Source organism: Esox lucius, chromosome 17 (assembly GCF_011004845.1).
Source record: "Esox lucius isolate fEsoLuc1 chromosome 17, fEsoLuc1.pri, whole genome shotgun sequence".
NCBI classification, from domain to species: domain Eukaryota; kingdom Metazoa; phylum Chordata; class Actinopteri; order Esociformes; family Esocidae; genus Esox; species Esox lucius.
In genome coordinates this window covers 38,984,150-39,001,919 of record NC_047585.1, presented here as the reverse complement: position 1 = coordinate 39,001,919, position 17,770 = coordinate 38,984,150, and the positions used below count along the sequence as shown (strand labels likewise).

General features: G+C 46.9%; 1 protein-coding gene across 2 annotated transcripts in view; it reads left to right on the top strand.

Moving 5' to 3' along the window:
* Positions 1–17,770, top strand: part of LOC105016750 (plexin-A1) — a 193,126-nt gene that overhangs the window by 143,671 nt on the left and 31,685 nt on the right. For both annotated transcript variants that reach the window (XM_010880781.5, XM_010880780.5), the window contains exons 11-13: positions 3,928–4,024; positions 8,549–8,739; positions 16,282–16,433. In XM_010880781.5, the coding sequence (XP_010879083.2) occupies positions 3,928–4,024; positions 8,549–8,739; positions 16,282–16,433 (440 nt within the window). The remainder of the gene's footprint in view (positions 1–3,927; positions 4,025–8,548; positions 8,740–16,281; positions 16,434–17,770) is intronic.

Genomic DNA, 17,770 nt, shown 5'->3' with positions numbered 1-17,770 from the left:
TCAGAAAAGCGTTATGTATCAGTTTACAGTCCTTTTGCTAACAAATCATTGCAAAAGCCCTAAACAGTAAATGGAGTCCATATCTTTGGTATATCTCTAATGGTTTTAAATATAAAACCTATTTCAAATGAATTGACTTAGTAAAACAGTTAGGTCTAGTTTGTTTTATTTTGCCTGGTTTTAGTAGGGCTATAGATTCTTGTACCCTACATAAAAGCATACTCCAATATCAGTTATATAAAAAATAAATCACATACTGAGTAGGTCTGGCATGGTCAAGTGTAATTGTATCTCAGCTTGATCATCAGGATAAGATCACGCTTTCTCCCTGTAGGAAAATGTTAGGGAATTTTGCCATTAATGTGCGACCACGCTGATATGTTATATTTATTCCTATAAAAGAGGCCTAGCGGTCTCTCAAACATCACCAGAGATGACTCGTGTTTTTCCAGATACCAATCAATGGGCCTGTCTCCTTAATTAGTTGTGTTTCCGGTCTTGCCGCGCGGCGCTGGGGTGTGCCGTCTGACACCGACGGAACCACACAAGTCTTAACATGACAACACGTTGTAATGCTGTCACCGTCAACGGCGGCTGTCGTTCAGCACCGATGGTTGACGGCACAGCGTCAGAGCATCTCTCACGGCAACCTCTGGAAGTCGGGCGCGCACGGCCCATGGTGTGTTATCGAATACACCTAGACGTTAATAAACCATAAGTGTGTGTTGTCTTTGATTGTGTGTTGTGAGGCTCTGGAGTGGTTAAATTTTAATCAGGTGGTGAGGGGGTACTGTGGCTATGGGGCTTAACCCCCCCCCCCCTCGTGAATACATATTCATAGCAGTGCTTTGGAGGGGGTGGGGCGGGGGGGCTTGCTGTGTTGCGTAACGTGTCTGCGAGAACAACAGGGTCCGCACTTTCCTTCTACAGAGCAGGCCCTTCTGTGGATACTGAACCCCACCCACCCTGGTGACCCCAAAACTCTGCACCGGCAGTCATACCATATTTGGATTGTTTGTTCAGCAGGGCGTTAAGAGACACCTCAAGCCAAGATCATCGGGGTGAAGGTTAAATAATGGTCTTCTTCAGGGATCTATTAGTCTGTGTGGTCTCTCTCTCTCTCTTCATGTCTGTCTCCCCTCTCTGATTCTCTCTCTGCCCTCTGTGTGTTGGTTCCTGATTCTCCCCTCTCTGATTCTGTCTGCCCTCTGTGTGTTGGTTCCTGATTCTCCCCTTTCTGATTCTGTCTGCCCTCTGTGTGTTGGTTCCTGATTCTCCCCTCTCTGATTCTGTCTGCCCTCTGTGTGTTGGTTCCTGACTCTCCCCTCTCTGATTCTGTCTGCCCTCTGTGTGTTGGTTCCTGACTCTCCCCTCTCTGATTCTGTCTGCCCTCTGTGTGTTGGTTCCTGATTCTCCCCTCTCTGATTCTGTCTGCCCTCTGTGTGTTGGTTCCTGACTCTCCCCTCTCTGATTCTGTCTGCCCTCTGTGTGTTGGTTCCTGACTCTCCCCTCTCTGATTCTGTCTGCCCTCTGTGTGTTGGTTCCTGATTCTCCCCTCTCTGATTCTGTCTGCCCTCTGTGTGTTGGTTCCTGATTCTCCCCTCTCTGATTCTGTCTGCCCTCTGTGTGTTGGTTCCTGATTCTCCCCTCTCTGATTCTGTCTGCCCTCTGTGTGTTGGTTCCTGACTCTCCCCTCTCTGATTCTGTCTGCCCTCTGTGTGTTGGTTCCTGATTCTCCCCTCTCTGATTCTGTCTGCCCTCTGTGTGTTGGTTCCTGATTCTCCCCTCTCTGATTCTGTCTGCCCTCTGTGTGTTGGTTCCTGATTCTCCCCTCTCTGATTCTGTCTGCCCTCTGTGTGTTGGTTCCTGACTCTCCCCTCTCTGATTCTGTCTGCCCTCTGTGTGTTGGTTCCTGATTCTCCCCTCTCTGATTCTGTCTGCCCTCTGTGTGTTGGTTCCTGATTCTCCCCTCTCTGATTCTGTCTGCCCTCTGTGTGTTGGTTCCTGACTCTCCCCTCTCTGATTCTGTCTGCCCTCTGTGTGTTGGTTCCTGATTCTCCCCTCTCTGATTCTGTCTGCCCTCTGTGTGTTGGTTCCTGATTCTCCCCTCTCTGATTCTGTCTGCCCTCTGTGTGTTGGTTCCTGACTCTCCCCTCTCTGATTCTGTCTGCCCTCTGTGTGTTGGTTCCTGATTCTCCCCTCTCTGATTCTGTCTGCCCTCTGTGTGTTGGTTCCTGACTCTCCCCTCTCTGATTCTGTCTGCCCTCTGTGTGTTGGTTCCTGATTCTCCCCTCTCTGATTCTGTCTGCCCTCTGTGTGTTGGTTCCTGACTCTCCCCTCTCTGATTCTGTCTGCCCTCTGTGTGTTGGTTCCTGACTCTCCCCTCTCTGATTCTGTCTGCCCTCTGTGTGTTGGTTCCTGATTCTCCCCTCTCTGATTCTGTCTGCCCTCTGTGTGTTGGTTCCTGATTCTCCCCTCTCTGATTCTGTCTGCCCTCTGTGTGTTGGTTCCTGATTCTCCCCTCTCTGATTCTGTCTGCCCTCTGTGTGTTGGTTCCTGACTCTCCCCTCTCTGATTCTGTCTGCCCTCTGTGTGTTGGTTCCTGACTCTCCCCTCTCTGATTCTGTCTGCCCTCTGTGTGTTGGTTCCTGACTCTCCCCTCTCTGATTCTGTCTGCCCTCTGTGTGTTGGTTCCTGATTCTCCCCTCTCTGATTCTGTCTGCCCTCTGTGTGTTGGTTCCTGATTCTCTCTCCGCTCTGATTGTATTTACTGGGTGTGTTGATTCCTAGACTGTCCCAGTGGCCTACTGGGAGGAAGTAGGCGAATCAGGGAAGGAGGTGTTGAGGGGATGAGATTCCGTGTTCTAGATATTCAGTCGATACTTTTAATAGTCTGTAGGACACCTCACTCTACCCAGAGAAGGAGCTGCGCCAGATGTGTCAGAGAAGAAATTGAAAATGCCAATTTCACTTTCCCCTCTCAGCCTGGTTACTGCTGCCCACTTCCTGCCATTTACAGTATTTCATCTGGAAATGAATAGTGTCTTCTGTTACAGCCCATCTCTTCTACTCTGCTGTCTCCCTCCCCTCTCTGCATCACTCCTTCCATCTCCTATTCATTTTCCTCCTCCTGTAGCTTGTCTTTGAATCATATGAATTACACATGGGATTCAGCATGAAAATGGACACTGTAGATCCTTCCACCACACGAGACCACTGACATAGAGCTTCACCCGTACCAGCTGCTTAACCCTTGACTTATGTTGGCCTGCAATCTGATGGCCACACACTACCTGTGAACACGGCCAGTGCTTCAAAATATCAGTATTGCAAGCTTGCACTGATAACTGAGTCTGTTCAGGCGTAACGTGGGACTGATATTTGAGCATTGTGTCAAGAAATGCTTGCTTCATGTAGCGGTCAAATGAACAGCCCACTTCCAGTGTAAGCGTCTCTCTCTGGCCTTTCCCCAAAGCCAACAACATACTGTGTATTGGGTGCAGCAGAGAACAGATCATCACTGACATCAAACTAACTTCTTACACTAGGATGTTTATGGCCGTTTGTGAAATTACCTGTCTCACATCACTGGCTTTGATGATGAACAATTTCATATTTTTCATGGCCTTTTTCGCTCGGCTTTACCAAGGAGTTCAATATTTCTGGAGGGCAATGTGTTTATCAAGATGGAATTGTCCTATAAATTATGTAAAATAATATTAAGCGTGTTACATTCATTTTTATTTTTGTTATCTCCTAAACTCGGAATCAACAGTAATGTAACTTTATTTTGCATCTGGTTTATCGTCTTTACTTAAACCAAGTGGAACATTAACGCATGAATTTCGACCCGTCTGCCTGTATGAGGTCGAAGTCCCATAACAGAGGTTTAATAACTGCGTTATTGATGTTTTTGTTTTTCTCCAGTACACCTACGAGGGAAACGACATCAGCGATCTGCCTGTGAACCTGTCGGTGGTGTGGAACGGAGACTTTGTCATCGACAACCCCTACAACATCCAGGGTAGGTACTCTGCGTGTATCGGCGCTCTGACACGTCTCTGGGTTTTGAACATGGAAGCACCTCTTCATCATATCGGTTGGGAACCTCCCGTGAACTCTGAAGAGCTGCGTTAGCTCTGCAATGTGTTCCCCTGGGCCTTAGATGCTGCCGAGAGCGAGGAGCCTGGCGGTGTATCAGACATTACCCGTTGTCGCCACTTGTTTTCTGCGCGGTGGTAGCGTCAGTTATCCGGCAGGCTGAAGTCACGTGGGTAAAGGGCCACGGCGGTGGCTGTGTGGTAGAGATGGAGGTTTATGGAGCTGCTGCGGCTCGCTGCGTCATTTACACAGTGACCAAAAAGGGGGTGGCCTGGAAGTAATATACTTGCTCTGACACGCCATATAGTTCAACTACTATGGTAGGTTTCTGCGTCGCTAAAATTAGCGAATGAAATAGCTGGGGCGCGTTGCGTGTGCCTGCCATGTGTGAAACGTTTATTAGAGACAGATGTGTTTTCACGCGCACGCCTGCACACGCTCACACGCGCACACGCACACAGCCTCAGGACTAGACAGTTCACGTTCCGTTTGTTGTGACGTCTTCACTTTTGTGAAGTTAATTACTGAGGCAGTAGGGGTGCGTGCGCGTTCCTTCACGTGCGCGCGTGGTGTGTGCCTTCATGTGTGTTCAGCACTCCACAAATGGGGCCCTGTGGATAGTGATTAAACACACATATCAACTAGGGAGTTGAAGAAACCCTGACGATAAGCAGTGTCTTCCGTGGATAATTACTTGTGAAATTGTGCACGTTTAATAATGGCCAGTGTTTTATTGCTGTTGTTGACGCCACGGCGATGGGGGGTTGTAAAGCAGGCGCCCCTGTTGTGAAACAGCATAGAAGATAACATCACATTTGGAAAACATCGCTAAAGCCTCTGGTGCCAAAGCCCACCACAATCCAGACCAAAATGCAATTAACCAAACGGAAATTAAAATGCTAATAATTCATTTGTGAGGTGATGTTTCGCTGGTGGGATATGTATATTTTCTTACGTATACTTTTACATAATTATATTTTGTTGTTGAATGTTCTATATGCATGTGTATATATTTATTATTCATATATGTTTAATACAATCAGACAATAATTCAATCGGAAGAGACAGCCCTGTTACCCATAGATTTTAGCCTGCTGAAGTGTGGCAGACCTGGGGGGGTAAACAGTGGTTTTGGGAAAGGGGGTTTGGAAGAGGTCACAGATACTAGGGTTCAGAGTTGTAGATAGTCTGGTGGGTAGGATCCAGGCTTGTTGCTTTTAGTCCAAGTTCAGGATGTGACTGCAATTTCAAATGCGTGCCAATGGAGACGACACCAGACTTTTTAGAGTTTAAGTACAGGAAATGTTTCTGCATCCTCATGTCAATGTCCCCACTGGGAACTGACCTGGAGAGCAGTTGAATTGGCTGTGTCAGTTTTTGCCAGATACATAGCCGAGAGAAATCCCAGTGCATGTCTCCTTAATATGTTTCTTAGTGACAGCATTTAGATTAAAACTGTAGTGGCACGAGGACCGAGCCTCGAGGAGTTCCCTAGTGGACTGTCAGTGAGTCTGACCCAGTAGGACCCATGGCTACAAACTGGGAGAAAGGAAATGGACCACAATGACAATGAGCTTTTAGCACAGATGTTTGTCACAGTGTTTGTCATTATGGAGAGGGAAGGGGTAAGAGCAGGTGATAGTTTTGAGAGCAGTATTTGTTGTTATGGAGAGGGAAGGGGTAAGAGCAGGTGATAGTTTTGAGAGCAATATTTATTGTTATGGAGAGGGAAGGGGTAAGAGCAGGTGATAGTTTTGAGAGCAGTATTTGTTGTTATGGAGAGGGAAGGGGTAAGAGCAGGTGATAGTTTTGAGAGCAGTATTTGTTGTTATGGAGAGGGAAGGGGTAAGAGCAGGTGATAGTTTTGAGAGCAGTATTTGTTGTTATGGAGAGGGAAGGGGTAAGAGCAGGTGATAGTTTTAAGAGCAGTATTTGTTGTTATGGAGAGGGAAGGGGTAAGAGCAGGTGATAGATTTGAGAGCAGTATTTGTTGTTATGGAGAGGGAAGGGGTAAGAGCAGGTGATAGTTTTGAGAGCAGTATTTGTTGTTATGGAGAGGGAAGGGGTAAGAGCAGGTGGTGTGGTTGTTGTTGGATCAGCGGGGACAGGGACGCTTGCAACGTGGAAAGCACTCTCCTTCTCTGTCTTTCACTCTGTCCATATCTCCTCTGTCTTTCCCTGCATCTCTACTTCTGTCTCACTCCAGTCTGTCTCCATCTCTTTCTCTCTCTCCATCTCTCCTTTTCTGTCTCACTCCATCTCTCCTTCCCTCTGTCTCACTCCATCTCTCCTTCCCTGTGTCTCACTCCATCTCTCCTTCCCTGTGTCTCACTCCATCTCTCCTTCCCTGTGTCTCACTCCATCTCTCCTTCCCTGTGTCTCACTCCATCTCTCCTTCCCTGTGTCTCACTCTTTCTCTCCTTCCCTGTGTCTCACTCTTTCTCTCCTTCCCTGTGTCTCACTCTTTCTCTCAATCCATGTGTCTCACTCTTTCTCTCAATCCCTGTGTCTCACTCCATCTCTCCTTCCCTCTGTCTCACTCCATCTCTCCTTCCCTCTGTCTCACTCCATCTCTCCTTCCCTCTGTCTCACTCCATCTCTCCTTCCCTCTGTCTCACTCCATCTCTCCTTCCCTCTGTCTCACTCCATCTCTCCTTCCCTCTGTCTCACTCCATCTCTCCTTCCCTCTGTCTCACTCCATCTCTCCTTCCCTCTGTCTCACTCCATCTCTCCTTCCCTCTGTCTCACTCTTTCTCTCCTTCCCTCTGTCTCACTCTTTCTCTCCTTCCCTGTGTCTTACTCTTTCTCTCCTTCCCTGTGTCTCACTCTTTCTCTCAATCCCTGTGTCTCACTACATCTCTCCTTCCCTGTCTCTGACACCATCTCTCCTTCTCCGTTTCTCACTCCATCTCTCCTTCTCCGTTTCTCACTCCATATCTCGTTCTGTCACTAATTCTTCTTCTGTTTCTCTATATCTCCCTCTGTGTATCTCTGCTCACTCTGTCTCTTTCCTCTTCCTAGTTTTTGCTAAGATAACCATCTGCTGTAGCAATGCTTCCTTTTTCAACCCTAATATGTAAATCTAACTAAATCACTCATTTAGTATTATTTAATTGGCCCAGGGTTACTTTCTCTTTAAAGTGTGACCAATGGGATTTAAGAGGCTGAAATCCATTGCTTTGTCAAATTCTTGCGGCCATTTGAAGTAGCGCTTCACTTCAGTGCATATTAACATGCTTCTGTGTGTGTGTGTGTATGTGTGGGGTTGTGTGTAAAAACGTTGTCATTTTTTAGTAAGGGATGTAATATGTTCTGTCCTTATACACGTTCTCCCCCCTTTCGTTTCTTTGTGAGTTTTTTGGTTGTTGTGAGTTTACAATAAATCAGTGACCATATTGTGTTGTTGGCGACCCCTTTACAGGTCAGATGTGTGGCACTAGAACTTTTTATGCGGTGTAAGATTGTGTTTAACTCTTGTGACCTGTACTGTATGGTGCGGGTTAGATGTGACCTGTATGGTGCATGTTAGATGTGTGAGGGCTAGATGTGACCAGTATGGCGAGGGTTGGATGTGACCAGTATGACGAGGGTTGGATGTGACCCATATTGGCCAGGGTTGGATGTGACCCGTATTGGCCAGGGTTGGATGTGACCCGTATTGGCCAGGGTTGGATGTGACCCGTATTGGCCAGGGTTGGATGTGACCCGTATTGGCCAGGGTTGGATGTGACCCGTACTGGCCAGGGTTGGATGTGACCCGTATTGGCCAGGGTTGGATGTGACCCGTATGGGCCAGGGTTGGATGTGACCCGTATGGCCAGGGTTGGATGTGACCCGTATTGGCCAGGGTTGGATGTGATCCGTATTGTCCAGGGTTGGATGTGACCCGTATGGCCAGGGCTGGATGTGACCCGTATGGGCCAGGGCTGGATGTGACCCGTATGGGCCAGGGCTGGATGTGACCCGTATGGGCCAGGGTTGGATGTGACCCGTATTGGCCAGGGCTGGATGTGACCCGTATGGGCCAGGGCTGGATGTGACCCCTTTGGCCAGGGCTGGATGTGACCCCTTTGGCCGGGGTTGGATGTGACCCGTATGGGCCAGGGTTGGATGTGACCCGTATGGGCCAGGGTTGGATGTGACCCGTATGGGCCAGGGTTGGATGTGACCCGTATGGCCAGGGTTGGATGTGACCCGTATGGGCCAGGGTTGGATGTGACCCGTATGGGCCAGGGTTGGATGTGACCCGTATGGCCAGGGTTGGATGTGACCCCTTTGGCCAGGGTTGGATGTGACCCGTATGGGCCAGGGTTGGATGTGAACCCTTTTGGTGAGGTGTACATGTCTTATTTTAGGTTTTTAACACATCAACTAAAATGTCTTATATCTTCCACCGATTTGCCCCTCTGCATCTTTCACTAACAACTTTCCTCTCCCCTCATTCCAGCCCACCTGTACAAGTGCTACGCTCTGCGGGACAGCTGTGGAATGTGTCTGAAGGCTGACCCCAGGTTTGAGTGTGGCTGGTGTGTCCAGGAGAAGAAGTGTTCCCTGAGGCAGGAGTGTGCCCCGCTGGAGAGCAGCTGGATGCACGCCACCACAGGCAGCAGCCGCTGTGCCAACCCGAAGATCACCAAGGTAACACAACGGGGATGATGAGAACAGCCTGCGGTGTCCGTAGTAGGACGTGCTGTAGTCAGACGTCACATCTTTTGGCACCATATGTATATCACGGAGAGATGTAAGCATACGTTTAGGCATAATAATGACCTTTAATGGCGGTACTGGAGTCAGGTGGACGAGGTGTCTGATATTTTTATGACAGGGTCAGTAGAGGTTACGGGACAGAGGGAGAGGCAGACCTCTACCGGCCCCCTCAGAGACTGGCTGGTCTGTCACAGATAGACAGAACAGAGGAGGGAGTCAACAGGACTGAGCACTGAAACCAGATGACTAATGAAGGTGCGTGCGTGCGTGCGTGCGTGCGTGATGGTACTATCTGTAACCGTAACAGTGATTGTCTTCGTCTGGCTGTGGCGATGTCATTGATCCTACCATGGAACGCTCAGCTATGTAAATAGGAACATCAAAATTGATTGCCCTTAAAACACTAGTTTTACTATTTGTAGCCCCCAAACCTATCCTTAACCCCAGTAACTTAACACTGTATGCCTAACTTAACCTAGTCATAACGCCGATCCTATACCTGAACTGGTAATGTCTGAATAACTTCAAAATGGGTACAGTTCAGGGACATTGTTTCCCTCTTATATAGTTAAGTCAGAAACACACACCCATACACGCACACAGTTCATTTGCACCATGTCAAGTGATATACTCCTAGTCACATGCAACCTGAGCTCATTCTCTCGTCGCGTCATAACGTTGATCTAGAGACATGGGCTCAATTTCCACACTGCCTTCTCATTATAGAGTGTTCTTCAGTGGGTGACACGCACTCACAGCTACTGTTAAAGCCGCAGTCTGCGGATATTGGGCCTACGGAGCGTAGCAGTGTCATTTTACCTGACAGAATGAGCTGCTCCTTGTTGTACTCGTGGTGGCAGTGTGCAGAATGTGGATGTCCTGGAAACCGATTGTTCCCGGTGAAGCCGTGCCGTTGTCGCTTGGTTGAAGCCGTGCCGTTGTCGCTTGGTTGTGCATGTATTGCTTTAATAAACCAATATAATCTCAGACAACACTGTAGACATATTTATTTGAATCCACCAACAAATGGTATTTAGTGTAGAAGTTGGCTTAACAAAGAGTGATTACAGGCTATAGGGAAATGGTCCAACATACAGCCATGTGCATTTTTCTGTCACCAAAACACAATGTTCTAATGTTCTTTTTAGCTGAATGGTAACTCAGGTTTAATGCTGTGTTTAATGTTTGTATAAATATAAGTTAGACATGACATTAAACTACTATTACCATTCATACAAATGTAAAATGTCTCTATAGCAAGCTATAGCAAGCAGTATAAATAGTTGGCAAATGTTTGTACCAACTAATTTACAAATCCCTCTTGGTTAAATATTTCTCTACGCCAGCAACCTGTTCCAACAGTAACCTGTGATATTGCTACAGTAACCTGTGATATTGCTACAGGAACCTGTGATATTGCTACAGGAACCTGTGATATTGCTACAGGAACCTGTCATATTGCTACAGGAACCTGTCATATTGCAACAGGAACCTGTCATATTGCAACAGGAACCTGCACCCTTGTAGATATCTAACACTGGTTATTCCTATTATTCATTTAAATTCTTCACAGCTAACGACTGGAATTAATTGCAATTGACATTCTTAAAGGTGACACTTAAACACATAAACATCCGCTATCTGGTCAGTGCACCTGCTAAGCAGCAAATAGGTCTGTATGTGTCTGGCAGTATATAGTGACTCTTTATTTCCCTTGAATGTAGTGTTTATTTGTATTATTCAGTGAAGTGCAGTGTGTTGCCATGTCCTCCTGCCACTGTATGCCTTTGGCCAGGTTGTTATTGAAAATGAGTTCTCCATTGTCTTACCTGAATAAATGAAACTACAACAACAATGAAAAGGAATGCTGGTGACCTAGCTTGTTAAGCATTTCTTAATTACATTTATGACCAAAGTGTACACATAATTGTCAACAAACACATTCTGATTAACAAACACATTCTGATTAACTATACTTTTTTTTTTTTTGCATGATTTCTTTAATGAAGTTAAAATTGCATACTACAATTTCTTTCGTCCATCTTTCCTGAAGCAAGTTAAACCTGGTCTTCATTCCTATTTGCTTTGTTTGGAGGGCAAACCAGAGGGCTGAGAAAGCTCTGCTCCTCGCTCAGAGTTTAATTGGAACACCACTCGGACTAGACGAGGCTCATGGGATAACGGAAATAGAAGAGGGAGGGCTGTGGGGGCAGGGGTGTTGGGATTGAGCCATAGATATTTCCCCCACCCCCCCCCCTCTCTCCCTCTCATTCTAATTGCCACCCTCTAATGAGATAGAGAAACTGCAATTTTTCATAAAATATTAAATGCCCCTTTTCCATTTAAGTTTTTTTTTTTCTCCCCATCTCCTTCTTAAAATGTGTCAGGGAGGGGGATCACACCTCCTTTTCCTTTTAGTGCATTTCCTGTTTGACAGTTTCTGAGGGCTTAATGATGATATTGGAATAATTGGGGCACTGGCACAAAGATAAATCCGCTAGCTTATGCTCCCTTTCTCACTTGTGCTTCACTTATCTCTTTGAAACAAGTGAACAGGCCTTTGGTGTGTCTGTGTGTGTCTTTCTTTCTGTCTATTTGTGTGTGTGTGTGTGTGTGTCTGCGTGTGAGGTGGGATAAATCTTTGCCTGAGGGCAATATGTTGGTGGCATGAACAGCACACGGCAGAAACAATAGCTTCTAAAAGAGTAAGAGAAGAGACAGTAAGATAAACAAAGGACAATGAAGAGAGACTCTGAACAATGAACAGCAGCAAGGGGGGAAAACAAACTAACAGCCACCAAATGTTGTTACAAATTGCCTCAGCGTTGCCACATTATTGGAATCTGGCGTTAACATTATTAGAACACTGGACCACAGACGAATGTACAAACTGATAGACTATTATCTTTTCTTGAAGAGCACATCTTTCTAATGCTTGAATGACTTCAAATTGAATATTACCCCACTTCTCAACGTCCTCCCTTTGAAATCCCTCTTGTGCATTTTCCATCATTCCCTCCACTTTAGCTAGTTCTCTGTTTGGTTCTTTCTTTGTTCTGTCACTATGCTAATGTGCTAGACGTTGTGTGGCCCTTTATTAGCTAGCGGATTAAACGCTTATTTCATTTGGACCAGTGTTTGACGGGGATTGAAGGCATATACATTGAGAAGCATTTCATGAGATTTGTCCCCATAAAACTCAAAGCTCAGCTTGATACGGTAAAACAGTGAGGGTACTTTATTTTTAGCCTGTAATAATGTTAGCGCTACGCTAAGTTCGCTAAGTGCTTTAGCCAGCGGATTAGCCGCTAATTACATTGGGAGGACTGGGATTGAGAGACGTTTCTTGCTATTTCTCCCTGAAAACTCTAAGCTGAGTTTGAGAGGACACAGTGGTGAAGTAAGTTACAATATCATGAGCTGTTCCCAGAGAGTCTGATGCTGCTGTAGTACGGACACTGTTGTCCCGTCATTTTCCTGGTGCTGGTTGCAATAGTGTCCATCTCATGATGCCTAGGAAGCATAATTATGGGTATTCTACCCCCTGTACCGGCTGTGGCCTTCTGTCTCTTTATTCTCCTTATCTGTTTCTCACCTCCCTCTCTTTGCTTTCTCCATTTATCTCTCGCTGCTCTCTTCTATGATATTGACCTTTAGGAGTTGTGTTCTTGTTCCTTCAAAATAATGTCTTGTGTTCATCTCATGAGGTGAATTGATGTTTTCACTGTGTAACTTGTTTTTGTTTGTTCGTTAGATTAACTGATGTTGCATTCAGTAACGAAAACAACAGACTCCCTTGTGATGACAAGCATGCATGCGTATGATGGCATGCAGACGCGCGCGCGCGCGCACATGCACACACACACACACACACACACACACACACACACACACACACACACACACACACACACATCATTAATGCGGATGTGGACTGTCATAGAGTTGGCCTTGGCTCCCTCCTGGCCTTCTCATCCATCATCCCCCCAGCAGTTCTCCAAGGGGCTGTGAAGCCGCATTAAGACCCACCCCTTGGAAACCAATTAAGTGTGTGCATGTGCGCCTGTGTGTTTGTTTGTACGTGTGTGTTTTCTTTCTCCGTTGGAACTCTTTGTCGTAGAAAGGGGACAGATTTCCTTGGCCGACTGTCTCTTAACTATAGTGGAGCGGCAGCGCTGGTGATTGCTGGGGCTCGGCAGGTCAAGAGCTCTGCTAGCATCCCCCATTTGTAGAGTGAGACGTTGGCAAACAACCAGCTTATGTTTCTCCCAGTGAAGTATTTGTAAATGTATCTGTCTTGATAGATATATAGTTGCCATACTAAGCTATTTCCATTTAAGTCATTCAGCGGATGTTCGTTTCTACAACGACTTGCAGTAGTGAGTGATACTTTTTCATACTGTTTGTTGAGAGAGCAGTGGGTGTGATTCAAACCTGTGCCGAAGCAGTAGATGTGCCCTAGAGGCAGCAGTGGTTCTATAACGTTCTGGTTGTGTCCCAAATGTCAACATTATGGGTCCTGAGGATATCCACTACATTTTAGGGACAATTTTGCCATCCCATACAGAAATCTAATATATGGCCATATATATATATATCCTGTTGAACCATTGTATGGTCTTGGCCACCATGCTGCAGCTCAGTTTCAGGGTCTTGGCAATCTTCTTATAGCCTATGCCACCTTTATGTAGAGCAACAATTTTTTTTTTCAGATCCTCAGAGAGTTCTTTACCATGAGGTGCCATGTTGAACTTCCAGTGACCGGTATGAGGGAGTGGGAGAGCGATAACACCAAATCTGACATACCTGCTCCCCATTCACACCTGAGAACTTGTAACGAGTCACACAACCCCGTGGCTAATTGACTAATTGGGCCCAATTTGGACATTTTCACTTAGGGGTGTACTCACTTTTGTTGCCAGCGGTTGAGACATTGATGGCTGTGTGTTGTGTTAATTTGAGGGACAGCAAATGTACACTGTTATACAAGCTGTACACTCCTTTACATTGTAGCAAAGTGTCATTTCAGTGTTGTCACATGAAAAGATATAATCAAATATTGGCCATATATATATATTACATTTCCTTATGGGATGGACGCCCCATCAATAGGTTATTGAAAGATTGTAGGTTATTTAGAAAATTTATGTTATGGACACATCCATCATGGTGTTCCCATGCTTCAAATAGATCCTATCTCTTTACTGATGTTACATGTACTTTGTGCACGGCGGCTCTGAATTCGTACAACAATGGCCAATTATGTCGTTCTCTGTGTCCTTAAGGGCTCGAGTACTTCAGTATGACTGCTCTGTTTCTTAATTGTCCCACATCTAGACGCGAGCTGTTCACATTACCCAACTGCGCTTACATACGTCCAGATCCTCAGTGCTCCTTTTTCTGTCGGCACACACAAGCGTCCCACAATGCTCCCAACAGCACCGGCAGTCGTGTGTGTAACACGACCGATACAACGTGAAACTGAGGCCGTTCTGCTCCCCAGCACTCCCCTCCCCGGTTCCTTCTCCATCACTGAGTAGACTCTTGCGCCATCTGAGATGTTCCCTTTTATTTAGTGATAAGAGCCTGCACCTGCTGCAGTCTGAGATTCAGCTCATCTCTCTGGCTCCTTCTTAACAGATTCTATCTTTCCTGAAAAGACTCGCTGCTCACCGTGACGACAATGGGCCTCGCACAAAGGCAGCATGATGCAGTCACGCTTTTTTATTCTTTCGCTCTCCTGTTTTGTCTTTTATCTTTCCCTTCTTTCTTATTCACACTTCTCCACCTTTTTCTCTTGCTTCCTTTGTCGTCTTCCCTCTTCCGCTGCCATACTCTCTGTCTGTCTTTCTCTCGTATTCCTGTCTTCTGGGTCTCGGTGGATGGATAGTGTAAGTTCTGGGGAATAATAAGCCAAGTGCTGTGTTTTGGTAATACACCACTCACAGCCTGTTCACTCGATAATGCGTTGCACACCGCCATGGTTTGAATACTCTTTCTCATTCTGCCTCTGAGAACTTTCATTTGGCCGTGTCGTATGAGGTTTGTGTCGGGGGTTCGGTTTCCACCATGGCGCGTCGCAGGGTTGTACCATATAACCAGGTCTGGCGCCATAATGTTAGCGTGTCATTGCTTGCCTCCAGTGTGCCTTGGGCTAGTGACGCCCCTTGAACGTGAATAAAGATACAGACATTTACTTCTGCAGCATACATGTTTATGTACGTCACTTTAAAGTAAATGGATGTGTAGGGAGAGAGACTGATAGGCTGAGAGAGAGAGACTGATAGGCTGAGAGAGAGAGACGGATAGGCTGAGAGAGAGAGACGGATAGGCTGAGAGAGAGAGACGGATAGGCTGAGAGAGAGAGACGGATAGGCTGAGAGAGGGAGACGGATAGGCTGAGAGAGGGAGACGGATAGGCTGAGAGAGGGAGACGGATAGGCTGAGAGAGGGAGACGGATAGGCTGAGAGAGGGAGACGGATAGGCTGAGAGAGGGAGACGGATAGGCTGAGAGAGAGAGACGGATAGGCTGAGAGAGAGAGACGGATAGGCTGAGAGAGAGAGGGACTGAGAGCGACGGAAAGACTGACTGTGAAACAAATAGACAAAGAGCAAGAGTTACAGGAAGACAGAAAGAGAGAGAGCTAGAGACAGAGAGGAGGAAATGACTCATAGGTACACTGTGACGGAGTTGTAGCATTCAGCGTACAGCGTCCGACATCAGTCACTGTGTTTGTGTTCAGTCATTACAAACCTGCCGCCCTCAACTCTTACTCGATTCATCTACGCTACTCACCAATCACGGCTTCTCTTTGGGTTCTATTGTGTGCACATACATATACATTTCAAGTCTCCGTCGGTCTGTGAGAGTGAGAGGGGAAGACGCTAATGAGTTTTTTTCTCCCACACACCCATTTGTGACCTCCCGCATGCACACGCACACTTTCACCGTGCAACTAGGGGTCAAACGTCACATCGGAGACCAGCAACAGCTGTCGATAGGATGATCTTATAACCGGGGATGGGGTCAGACAAATGGATGTCACCCCCAGTGCTAATCTAATAACCCGGCTTAATCCTAGCACTGATGAATGATAGAGACTGTGCGGTTGTCTGTGCAGATGAATGGTCCTCTGATTAGTGCGGGGCAGCTCTGGGCAGCCATTGCCAGCAGCACCTCTAAGACCCCTTCAGGGTCATTCACTAAACAGGAAGAGTCAGAACTTGAACTCTTTCTAATAGCATTTAGTAGATGAATAGTGAGCGTGGGTTCAGGGACCAGAGGGTAAGTGGGCTGAGGACTGAGGAGATGTGTGGGTAGCTCCTCTCGTAGCCGCTTCGAAACGCACATCTCAAGCCGTTTCTCAACGGTTCACCCCGCAAGACCCATCTGCCGTCTCTCCTTCCTTTGGTGGCCCGGTCCTGCATGGGGTTCTGACGGGGTTGATACTAATGTCCTGCCTCCTCCACAGCTGTCCCCGGAGACGGGCCCCAGGCAGGGGGGGACCATGCTGACCATCATGGGGGAGAACCTGGGCCTGCAGTTCAAGGACATCCAGACTGGGGTGCGCATCGGCAAGGTGGCCTGTTCTCCGGTGGAGGCGGAGTACGTCAGCGCTGAGCAGTAAGGCTTCTCCATCCGTCTCCAGATCACACCAGTCACCGTGCCTCGTCTACAGACACCGCGTTGTTTGTGGACGAGTACGCGGTTCCGCTCTGAAACATGACCGCTCCCTTGCTTCCTTGTTCCCTTGCTCCCTTGTTCCTTTGCTACCTTGCGTCCTACAGCAGGACACTTTGGCTGACTCCCTGGGCTGATCCAGTTCTCTCACAAATCTCTTTTCAAATCAGGTTAATGTCCTGAACACACACTGAGTCACGGTTACGATGCTGACCTTATGGACCTGAGTACTTTAATTTCCCAATAACCACAAAGGCCTCCAACCAATAGAGACACTTTTTCACCATCATCACTTCTGACTTGCGCTGTTAGATCATAAGAGATTTCTGATTGTCCTCAGGTGTTTAAACATGTTATAGACTCCACTGTGTATGAAGTAAATTGCTTCAACAACGTTTCCGGTAAACACACAGTAAATGATGTGACAACATGAAAATAGTGTAGTCACACAAACACTTGCCGACAAAGCCGTAAATATAATCTATACTATCCCACTCCACAGTGTCTAATTCTTTCTCTGCCTCTATTATTGTGTTCCAGTCTTACTACTTAATATTCCTCTTATCTTCAGTACAACAGTGCCAGTGGAACAGCTCCGTTTACACAATTATCTCCTAAAAGTCTCCTCACTCCAGTAATTGTCCTTCTCTGCATGAGACCAAACAAATAAATGACTGCATCGCAATGCACACGTCATCGCCGTGGCAATAGAGTGGTTGCCGTGGCCACCTGCAGCGAGGACAAAACAGCGGAGTTAATAACTCATTGGGCAGGGGGGAGGGGGGTACGAGCTTGTTTAGTGAATCACCCCCTCACTTAAATCCTACTCTTTCTCTCTCTCACTCGCTCTCGTATTCCGGGGCTGATTAACAGACTACAGTGTCTGAGCCTGGTGAAACATTAGGTCTCGGGCTCTGTGCGTACATGCGTTCAGTGTGTGTTTCCGCGTGCACGTGTGTGTGTGTGTGCATGGTCTCGCCCGCGGTTCCAAACCACCTCAGACACTTTTCAATAATTTCTAAAATGGATTTTCATTTGGCCAGCCACTGCCCAAGGCCAAACACAAGGCTTATGGGTTGTAATATCCTCTAACACATTGGTCCACACACAAAATGGAACCCCTCTCCTGGCGCTCCACTCCAGACACAAGTGCATGTCGTTCCCAATGCGCCCTGTATCCCAGCTGTAGGAGGGTCTGCTGCTCCCCTCTACAACTCACTTACCCTTGAACATACTACTGAGAGGTCAATGGCTCTCATTTTTACATGTAGTGTCACTCC